Source organism: Acanthisitta chloris, unplaced genomic scaffold (genome assembly GCF_000695815.1).
Source record: "Acanthisitta chloris isolate BGI_N310 unplaced genomic scaffold, ASM69581v1 scaffold5746, whole genome shotgun sequence".
Classification (NCBI taxonomy): domain Eukaryota; kingdom Metazoa; phylum Chordata; class Aves; order Passeriformes; family Acanthisittidae; genus Acanthisitta; species Acanthisitta chloris.
This window is the reverse complement of record NW_008677499.1, coordinates 1-11412: the sequence shown is the minus strand read 5'-3', so window position 1 is coordinate 11412 and position 11412 is coordinate 1. Positions and strand designations below refer to the sequence as shown.

Genomic DNA, 11412 nt, shown 5'->3' with positions numbered 1-11412 from the left:
GAGCGGCGCGGGGAAAGGGAGAAGCCTCGCCCAGGGCTGCATGGTGCGGCCGCGAGGGTGCTGGGGGTGCGGCTGGGAGGAAGGGTGAGCAGGAGCCCTGCCAGCCCAAGTGTCACTGCCTGGCACTCACAAACAGCCTGCGCTCCCACTGCCAGCGCGGTACGATGGGAGGGATGAGGGTTCCCGGGCACTGGGGGTGTCGGTGCCCAGCAGGTGATGGAATATCAGCAACGGGAGATGGTGCAGAGTAGTCCTGGACACAGCACTGCTGACGGGAAGGGCTGGGAGGGTCTCGTGCCCAGAGAGCCCAGAAAGCACCAAAGGCCCAGGGAGGGCAGGAACAGAGCTGTGCTCCAGTGCCTCTCCCAGCCAGATACAAGTCCTGGTTCAGGGTTGACCATGGTCCCCCAAACAGAATGACTGAGGTTGGAAAAGTCCTCTCAGACCATCCAGTCCAACCATTCCCCGGCACTGCCAAGGCCACCAACCACGTCCCCAGGTGCCACATCCACATGGCTGTTAAATCCCTGCAGGAATGGTGACTCCAGCCCTGCCCTGGGCAGCTGGGCCAAGGCTGGACAACCCTTTCTGTGGAGAGTGTTTTTCCCCAGTATCCAATGTAAACCTCCCCTGGCCCCTCCCAAGCCCACCACTAACCATGTCCCCAAGTGCCACATCAGTGGCTGTTAAATCCCTCCAGGATGTGACTCCAGCCCTGCCCTGGGCAGCTGGGCCAAGGCTGGACAACCCTTTCTGTGGAGAGTGTTTTTCCCCAGTATCCAATGTAAACCTCCCCTGGCATAGCTCAAGGCTGTTTCCTCTCATCCTTTCACTGTCCCCCCCTGGGAATAGAACTCAACCCCACCTGGCTGCACCTCCTATACGGGAGTTGTAGAGAGTGACAATTTTGCCCTGAGCCTCCTTTTCTCCAGGCTGAGCCCCCACAGCTCCCTCAGCCGCTCCCGGGGCTCCAGCCCCTTCCCAGCTCTGTTCTCTTCCCTGGACACACTCCAGCCCCTCAATGCCTTTCTTACCATGAGGGCCCAGATGTTACTTGCGAGGAGTGAACTCGCAGGCAGCAAACCAGAACTGAACCTTGCTGTTCTTCTTTCAAAAACAGTTGTCACAAGACCTTGAATAAAGCCTGTCTCCCAAAATGCCACTTGCTCCTTCCCAGGATTAGGTAGAAAGACACTTCCAATTGGTTGACTTCACTCATTGGCACAAAATAACTAAATGAATCAAATTGTGAGCTAAAGAATTCCCATTCCCCCAGAGAACCCCAAATCACTCCATTTCCAGCTGTTATTTATTTCCCTCTGTCCCAGCCCTCAGTACAGTCACACTCCAGAGCAGCAGCACAGCATTCCAGTCCAGGAGGCAGCAAAGCTTTAGGTACCATATTTCTGGCTGAACTACATAAAAATGTACCATTTTAAGCAAATAAAGACCTGGTGCTACACCAAATCCTGCTCAGACACTGCCATGGAGGTGGTGGTGGAAGAACAGACACAGGTGACACCTAGGTCACAGGTGTCACCAAGGGAATGGTGACAGGGAGAGGGGGGCAAACTGCATCCAAAATTCTGTGAATCTTTCAGTTTCATCTGCAAAGCCTTTGTTTGAAAATCTTGTGTCTGTGGTATGGAGGAGAACAAGGAACCAGGAAGAAAATGTAACTAGGAAGAAGATGGATTAAAGATGCTGATGCCAAGCAGGGCTGGTCCCACCCTGTCACTCCCATCACTTGTTTAAAGACTCTGAGCTGGAGGTTGGAAGTACAGGAGAGGAGTGACACAGTCACTGAAAATCTGCATTTATTTCCCCCAAACTTACCCCATTCATCCACTTGGATCATTATTCCCTGTTGGAAAAGCAGCCCAAGGGGCTCCCTCCCTGCAGTTTCCAAGCTGGCTGGGGTGACACAGCTCTGGTCAGAAAAGCCTGGAATGCTTTGGGTTGGAAGGGACCTTAAAGATCATCCAGTTCTGCCCCTCTGCCATGGGCAGGGACAGCTTTTAAGCCCTGTGGACAGCAAGAAACAGACCTGTGGCTTCTCAGGGGGTCTGAGCCCTGTTTAGCCACCAATGTATAGCCCTTCCAGAGGCTGGGATGGAGGGATGGATCCCAGTACTGCTCACCAGGACAGCTGCTCCTTTGCTGGGGACAAACTGCATCCAAAATTCTGGTCACCTGTTAGGTTGCTCACACCAAGGTGCCAAGCAGCTGCTGTGCCTGTTGGCACCAAGATCTGCTGGAAGGGTCTCACCACTGCTCAGCTGGGACAGTTATCACCAGGCAAGTGGCTGCTTCTCAGGATTTAAAGCCATTAGACAAATCCCTGTTCCATTTGTGTGGCTCTCACACAGGGAACACACAGGTTACACCTAAGAGCAGTAAGCAGATACATGCAAATGCGTTTAAGAGTGAAATGGTGAAAGCAACAGTGCAACCACTAAGCCAGTGCTTGGGAATGCTGCCTGGGAGAGGGAGAAGCTGGATGTCCCCACATGCCATTCCTAGAACCAGACCACCTTGTGTAGTTCCCAAATCCCACCCTGAACAGAGCAGTTCTGTCACTGGAAACTGGTTCTAGTGCACCCAGAAGCAACAATCACTATTTAAGTAGCAGCATGGAAGGAAAGATCAAATCTTCAGCTGGCAATGTAGCTCCTGCTTTTGGTCTCTCCTTTAAAGAAGACACCTCAGGCCCCAGTCCCACTGCATCCACATCAGGCTCCTAAAAAATATCAGGAGCTCCCTCCTAACTCGCCAGGTTTGACTGTTCCTAGCCCAGACTCTCACACCAACACTTGTACAATGGTCTGCATGTGACACATGACAGCTTGAGAGAGCAACAGGAGGATAAATATTCTTCATCATAATATAAATATGCTGTAGAACATCTCAACAGGGGCAAAGTGCTTTGTTTTTTCCTTAATCAGAACAAAATAAAACCCTAAATGTAACTGTCTCGACCACAACAGAAAGGTTTGACTCCTAAAAACATCTGAACAGTCTAAGTGACACTGAAACTGAGATTAAGGTGATGCAGGCAGTGCTCAGTCCTTGGGGACTCGGAAGTTGTCCTTCTCTTTCCTGATGGCTCCCATGGTTCGCACAGGGTCGGTCTCCCCTGCGTGCTGCTGGACTGTCTTCTCCCTGCCACAGGGAAGAGCAGGCACAGTGTCAAACCTCAGCTGGGAAGTCACCACTGTCATGTTTCACTGCAGCAAGGGGAAATGCTGCACTTGGAGATCAAAGATTCAGGGCTTTGGCATGGGTTTAGCAGCTTATCAGTTGCAATGGTTGGGAGGCTCCTGGGCAGAAGGAAATGCAAACACTCTTCTGCCTCCAACAGCATCTTCCGCTGTGCCAAAATCAGCTTTATGAAAGAGTATGATGACACAACAAAGCCTGTTCTGTCTCCTGAGTCACCGAGAGATGCTCACCACAACTCTCAGATCCAACAAGCTTCTGCCAGGACAACCAGTGTTTATTAAGGAGAGTCTTGCGGGCATCCAAACAGGAATGTACAAGACAGGAGAGCAATTCCCACTTACAGCTCTTTTTTTGGAGATCTCCTCCCTCCCACATCCCCTCCCAATACAAGGACCATTCCCACCCCGCAGTTGCTCCATACCTCACTCTCATGAAGGGGTTGTAGGTGAACTCCTCTGCAATGGTAGAGGGTATGGTGGGCTCTCCTGTGTCATACACTGCCTAGAACAAGAAGACACTTCTGCTTCATGAGGAATGTTCGGTGAGCAATACCCTGTCAGTTAGCCAGGCAAGGTCAGTGCTCATCTAACCCAGCTGCCCTCAGGCCAGGCCCTTCCCAAGGCTCTGCATGCAGCCAGACAAGCTGAGGTACCCCCAAAGAGACTTGAGACAGAGCTGACCCTCGCAGACAGGCACTGAGGTACCCCCAGAGAGACTTGGGACAGAGCTAACCCTCCCAACCACGTGCGGACATCAGCCTGTAATTACACCAAGAAGTTTCCAGGAAGAGTCACATCTCCACTGCACAGCAAACTACCTTCTTTGGGCACACACAAACCATGTTCCCCACTTCATCACTGCCCTGGAACACAGCATCCTGACTCTAAATTCCCTTCCCTTGGCCTTTCATTCTCCTCAGCAAGGCTCTGAATGCATCCAGCCCAGGGAAAGAATAACCCCGCTCACCTTGGCCCATGCAAGCTTCTCCTGGATACTGGGATTGTTGGGTTCAACATGTCGCGCAAACTTGAGATTGTTTATGGTGTATTCATGACCACAGTAAACTCTCTGGGAAGAGGAAGGAAGAGTGACATCAGCTAACGCCAAAGCTACAAAGTGCCAGGTGCTATCATCAGTGGTACAGCAGGAACAGAGTCAGTCCTCCAGGACACACAGCACTGGAAACATGCAAGGGACAAGTGCCAGGAGTCATGAGCCAGGACTACCTCCTGCCAGTCCAGCAAATGAAAGAGCTCCATGTCCCAGCTCAGCAGCCTTTAATAAGCAGCTCCTGCTCTTTCCCGACAAAGTAGAGATGCATTTGGGGCAGATATTTCCTTCCCAGAACACTCCAGCTATCCAGCACCAAAGACAATTCCCAATGTGAGCATTCATCCCTCCCACACAAGTGTTCCACACACGCTCTCTAAACAGCAGCATTGTCAGGAGGTTTCTTTTCTGTCTGGTGGTTTCTGGCTAGTTAGCTGACCCAAAAGCAGAGGTTCATACCGTTTCTGGGTCCAGACTGCCCAGGATCTCAATCAGAGCTCTGTACATCTCCTCTGGGGTTCCCTCGAAGAACTTGCCACACCCAGCCACGAACAGGGTGTCACCTGCAAGGGAGGTGTGACACGGCATCAGGCCCACACAGGCCCCTCACAGCCTGAGCACAGGGTCGCTGAGGGCTCAGGCCTGCCACTGCTGTCCTCGCCAAGCAGAAGCACAGGGAGAGCCAAGCTATGCCACTGTCCCACAGACACCACATGGCAAATGTGGCTCCTATGGCAGGAAGCCCCACAGCCTCACCAGGCACACCCTGTCAGTGCCGCCCTACCTGCTGTTCCCTCTTGTCCCTTCCAGAGTGGACAAGGAACACTTGCTTTTTGCTAAGAAGTTGACCAAAGATGAGTTACCTCTGCATTTTCTCCCCAGTGCTCCCTAAAATCTTGCTTAAGCTGTTACCTCTTCCATGCAGGAGCTGGTGGGAGCTCTGGAGAATGCCTGGCAGGACAGGGATGCCATGGAGACTGGGCATAGACTCAGGGAAGGGGAATTCTACTCCCCAAACCGGTATCCAGACCTTGGAGGAGCACCAGCCTTCCTTACTCCCGTATTTTCTCCTCTCAGTTTTGTTACAGACATGAGTACAGATACAAGGAAAAACAACAGGTTTTGGGATCAGCCACATCTTGGCCTGAGACAGGAAATCAACAGCTCTTGTTTCAAGGAAGAAAATGAGTAGGACTCATCCAGGGTTTGCTCTTTATGTTGCTGGTTTACAAACCCAGAGAGGTTTCAACCAGTTCCACCTACTTGCTAGGGGGCCAAGACACAGATGCTAAGCAGCTGCACTGGCAGGAAGGGATGAAGCACATCCAGAGCCAGAGGCACCCAGGCAGAGGGGGAGCTTGTGTCTTTGCAACGCAGACTGCCAGCAGGGGAACCTCCCAAGTCCTCACCTGTAAAAACTGCAGGTGGCTCGGAGCTATTTGGCTTAGTCACATAATAACAGATGTGTCCAGAAGTGTGACATGGCGTACAGAGGCATTTCACATTAAGAGATCCCACCTGGGAAGAAGGCAGAAGACTAGAGCTTAAGCTTCTGTTGGCTAATTGTATGGTTAGAAAAGAATTGCAACTCTCACAATGCTTTATTGGTCCTACAGGCCCAAATTTGCCGGCCAGGAAGCATTAGCTCTGCTCCTGGGAGAGACCAGTGAGGGAGTTCTGTGGAAGGGACTTGTTTCCTCAGAGCAAGTGTTGTGACAAAGAACTGCCAGATCCTCTCACTTACACAAACAGTGACTCAATGCCTGGTTGGCAGCAAGAGCCAACAGATCCAGAGCAACCCAAAACCCTAAACAAAGCTAATCAAGCATGGAAAAAAGCTCCAAACAAAAATAAAGCTGAAGGGAAGAAATGGATGACACTGAGGAAAAGGGAAGGATTAAACACAGCTGTATCTGCACACCCTCCTGTGTGTTTTTGTGCTCCCTCCTTGCTGCTGCCCCCACAAAGGTGCACTGCAAGGACCAGCACTGACATTCAACACTTCTCAGAGCAGCTTGTGTCACCTGCCTGTAAACAAACAGCTCAACTCCAGCCAGGAGCTACTTTAGCTCTGGGAAAGTCATGCAGGCAGCTGGCACTGCTGTCTCTCACCCTGTATTCCAGCTGTCATTTCCGCAGGAACACTTGCATTTGTTCTCTTCTCCAAGCACAGCACAAGCACTGTCTGTCACAGGTCTGTTGTGTCCACCCCAGTATGGCAGGTGGCAGGGACACAGGACCTCTCAGCACCTCCAATGCTCCCATCAACACAGGATCACCAGCCACAACAGTATGGTTCACAGGGCTGGAAGGGGGTGAAAGCTGTGCTTAAACTACCTACTGCATCCAAGAGATGTTTAAAGAACTGTGCCCACAGTATTAACTTAGGTCAGACCACACCTGTGCCACAGCAGGAGATGTCCCCAGAGTCCTGCAGCTCCCTCCCTTTACCTTGAGAGCTGTGAGGTGAGACACTTTCTGTGTCAGAGCTCCGACCCTGCTGTCTCCCCCGTAGACGTGCAGCCCTGTCTCCATCTTCACAAGCTTCTCATTGCCTCCTGCATGGTCCCTGAGAGGTCACAACAATGGATTTGGGAAGGAATGAAGATGAATTTGTGTTACTGCAGTAGTAACCTTCACATGATCATTTCTGCTCAGCCACTCTCCCAGTGTCTAACACTCCTCATATCACAGGATATTGTCACATAAACAGGGTGGAGATAAATTCTCCAGTAATTTGGAGAGAGGGGAGGACTACCCCCAGAAAGTCCATACCTAATTGCAAAATACCAGCCTTAGGGGCTCAGTCAACTCTCCGGTAACTAGGGCAGGAAGAGAATGGGGTTAAGTGAGATGCATACAATCCAGTGTGCCACAAAAAACAGAGCAGACACACAGATATCCAACAGCTCAGCATTCCCTTGCAGTGCTGGTTTGGCCAGCTCAGGGCTGGTTTTCTGGCTCTCCATGCACAGAGGTGGCTCCACTCTGACCCACAGGAGAGATTACTCAGGTTCAGCACTGCTACAGCAAAACATTCATCTTTACACCCTTGGCAGAGCTAACCTGCACCTTGGGTGATCCTCCCACAAGTGCTGACTGCCTCAAAGTCATGTCCTGGCACCTTAGCATGAGTATGCTCCCTCCCACACTCCACAGCTACCCTCACAGCCTGGTTTATCACCAGCCACAAGATTGTCAAGGTTAAAGGCACTGACACAGAGAGCTCAAGGTCCAGATAATTAATCTAGTCATAGCAAGCCCAGGGGAATGAACTCTTGATTCTTCTCACACTTCAGCTCCTGCTTAGAGATCAACTTGATCCATGAAAGCAGGTCTTGGCTGCTTGTGTTTGTGCAGAGAGATGCCAGGCCAGCAGATAGTTACCAGTGATGGTGGGTGGTGAGGACAGTGGTGAGCTTCACGCCGTGCTTCTTCACTGCATCCAAAACCTGCAGGCACAGGGCACAGAAGGAGCATTACACCTCACTTGGAATGACCTGGCAGCATACCTGCTGCCTGGACACAACCTCTCCAAGGTGTTGAGCGCCACAGCAGCAGTTCTGCAGGGAACTACTCCATCTCCAAGCCGCAGTTACAGAGCAGGACACAAGGTCTCTGCTCCAGCCAGCCATTTCCTCTTCTATGCTCTACATCAAACTAAGGGCAAAACCCCAAATCAGGTAAATAACCCTTAGAGTGAGGGACAGGCCTGAGGAAGCCTTGTCTGTACCTATGCCCAGGCAGTATTTCCTGCCTTTCCCTCACACCTGAGTCAGCATGTGACTAATTCATAGATGCAGCAACCTGGAATGACATCCCAGAGCTCATGGGGCAGCAAGCAGTTACCTTCTGGGGCTGCACAGGGTCAACTATGGCTGCCTCCTTGGTTTCCTCATCGATGAGGAGGTACATGTAGTTGTCTGTGAGTGCTGGGAGGATTTCCACCTTCATGTTGGCTTGTGTGATGGTCTTTGAGTCCCTCCGCTCGTGCGCCGTGTGCAGGAAGAGAACCCTCAGCTGCGCTGGACCTGAGCACCCCAAAACAGCCAAACCTCAGTTCAGCACAGACAGAGGACAGGGGGGACAGAGCACACTGTGTCCCACAGCCCCACAGAAAGGGATGGACAGCCCAACCTATCTCCTTCAGAGGAGGAGTAGTGAGGCCACCACGGGACAAAGCCCTAGGCCTGGCTGTGTCATCTTGTGCCCACAGCTGCCCTGGGGATGGGACACTTATCACCCAGAGAGGTGCTCATGCAAGGAAAACACTGTACTTTGATCAGAGAGAAGATTTCCAGGAGCAGCAAAGCATAATGGAGAGGAAATAGCTGGACAAAGGTCAGCCTGGGACAGTGACTTTGCAAAAAAGGTACGTTAGATCCAGGAAACAACAAGGGAGGGGGAAAGGAGAAATGCCGAAATATGGGCACTGCTACAACAGAAATATCCCCAAATGTCCAAAGACATCCTGCACAATGCCTGGAGAGAAGCCAGGGCTCCCTACCTGGTCAGGTAAGAAGCAAGCAGTGCTGGCAGGGCTCTTGCTCACCCTGATGCAACAGCACTGCCTTCCTGTTTGCTTTTGGTTAAATGTTTAATCAGATCCAAGAAGCAAATTCCAGATGCAAATAACCTGAACTCCACTGCTCAACACACAGGTACACAGCTCTTAAAGAAACAACCAAGCCCTGAGAGGCTCTGCCATGAAAAATAAGGAGAAGAAATGAAGAGGACAAAGTATTCCTTGCCCGAACCCGAGTTCAGGCCTGGCTGCACACACGTGCAGGGAAGGAGGTGTCAGTCCCTGGGGGTCAGGAATTAGTTGTGTGAATGCTCATTAAGGTGTTTGCACACGCCAGAGGTGCCTGTGCTGGCTCACACCACTGCCTCTCCCTAAGCTTCCAGTGCTCTGTGCTTGGCCATCTCCACCAGTGCCAAGGGAGGGGTCACCATACTGGTAATCAACCTGCCCCACGCTCCCAAAACAGCTCAGCTTACCCCCGATAAGAGTTGCTCCAGGGAGAAGAGCCTTGCAGACATGCAGGGGCTGCAAATCCCAAGACCCAGGTTCTGACTGGGACCATGGAGCTTCTGACACAAGCCTAGCCTAGGCAGCAGCAGCTGTCCGGCCCCTCTGCTGCAACTGTTCTGCCCATAGCTTCTTCCCCTTCCACCTCCACCATCCCACCTGCTAATGAGGACAATCAGGAGGGGAGATGGCAGCGCTCAAAGAAACCCCAAGGCACAACAGAACACGAAAGCACTGGGCATTGATGGGGAAGGTATGGGGTATTGAGAGAAGGATCCATACCTGCAGAGTGTTCTTCTGGAGCAGAAGACTCCTTACAAAGAAAGAACAATTTAAAAAGCACTTACTATTCCTTGGTAGGAAAAAAATCCCCCCCAACCAACTGCTCCCTAACACAGAGCACTTTTGGGTGCTGTCAGCCACAAGAGCTCTGTATCCTGGGCGTTTGTCTGCATGTCAGACACTAACTGGGGGGGAAAAAATACAACCAAACAAAAGAAAACACAACCTTAACTTCAACTCAAAGGAATAATTCACATACTTAAATCACTCCTTCCCTATGAACCATCTCTAACCTTGGCTGGGAGCCCAAACATCTTTCTGCATGTTTAATTCACAGTTCTTTACAAAACAAACAAACAAGCTACACCACATAAGGAAATGTTTTCTAACACGCAATTTCAGCAAAGAGAATGAGAAAACATCCATCAAGAATGAAACTCATTGTGAATTCCCATGTACAGCTCAGCTGCCCCTTCCCAGCCTGCCCAGTTGGAGCAGAGCAGGAGAGCTCTCACACACTGCTCTGAGGAGGACATGTGCTGACACCTGGGTCTACTCAGGAGAACTCCTCAGGAGATGCAGAGCTTCTGCCCTGGCCCTGCACTAACACAGATCACTGTCACATACATAGCTCTGCTACAAAATCAATGCCCAGTGACCTTCTTCTCGCTCAGCTCTGTGCCACGTCCCTCCTGACTTCATGCCTGGAGCAGAGGAGTGGAGAGAGCAGAGCCAGCAGCCTCTAAATCACACACTTGGCCTTTCTGGAATGGCTCTTCAGTGCAGCTAGAGTCACCAAGAGAAAGGGTTTACAGCTGGGAGTGTTAATGTCATCACAGAAACACATCCATGCTGGAGACTGAGAAGCTGGCAGCACAGTAAGCAAGAAGGTTCCCTCAGAACAGGGGTGCTCTGTGCATTTCCTCCAGAGCCTTTTGATTTGCTCTTTTTATTACATAAAAGAGTGGAAAATTCCTGTTTCAAATGTGGCTGTCACTCCAAGATGACTGCAGGCCCAACGTCAGCTGAGCATCCCTGCACTGCCTCATAGCAAACACCACATTTACCCTACACACAGGTTTTCTAAGGATACTCAGTGAGTTTGTGGCTCCTCACAATACCAAAGGAGTTGGTCCACAAACCCAGGGTGACTCCTGCCCACCTGGCACTCGCTGCTGGCAGCGTGGAAGGTGCAGCACCCACTCTGCGACCCAGTTTGACGTGCTCATTCCCAGGGCAGCATCCGAGACAGTTCCACCTCTGGCAGTTAACCCTGACGGATTCTAGCTAATTATGGCCAGGGTGATGCAAGAGGCCTCTGGCAAGACTTCCCAGCGAGGCTGTGAAGCCAAAGCCTAAGCTCTAGGTCAGGGAGACACTTTCAGACTTTAGGCCCCAACTGTAAATGCCAAGGACAGTTTGGGGTTTGTTTACATCACCAATAAAACCTGTCACCCACCGAATGCAGATTAAACACCAGCCCTGGTGCCCCATTCTCCTCCCCGAGTGCTCTGGAGCTCTGCGGGGCCTCCCGAACGGGTTCTCGATGGCAGATATCGCTGGCTGCTGCAGGCAGCAGCACCGGCTACGGCCCAGCAGGTACTGACCTGCTTTGGGCTGAGTCAGCTCAAGCCTGGGCACACCCCGAGCCGGGAAAGAGCAGATAAATCCCACTGAGCACCGGCAGCCCTTGGGACCCCACAGCTCCCGCGGGGTCCCTGCACAGCCCACGCGAACATTCTCAACGCGGTCCCCGCACAACCCCCGGGGACCGTACACATCCTGCGCAGTGCCGCCCCGGGGTCCCTGCTCAGCCCCCGGGCACA

The 11412-nt window shown here is 51.8% G+C and overlaps 1 protein-coding gene across 1 annotated transcript; it reads right to left on the bottom strand.

Moving 5' to 3' along the window:
- Positions 1 to 2936: 2936 nt before the first annotated feature.
- Positions 2937 to 8308, bottom strand: HAGH (hydroxyacylglutathione hydrolase). The gene is made up of 8 exons (XM_009076517.1): positions 8122 to 8308; positions 7660 to 7724; positions 6724 to 6841; positions 5682 to 5790; positions 4732 to 4835; positions 4189 to 4290; positions 3644 to 3723; positions 2937 to 3162 (listed from the first exon to the last, which is right to left on the bottom strand). The coding sequence occupies exons 1-8, from the start codon at positions 8224 to 8226 to the stop codon at positions 3063 to 3065; spliced, it is 783 nt and encodes a 260-aa protein (XP_009074765.1). The 5' UTR covers positions 8227 to 8308; the 3' UTR covers positions 2937 to 3062.
- Between the last annotated feature and the right edge of the window lie 3104 nt (positions 8309 to 11412).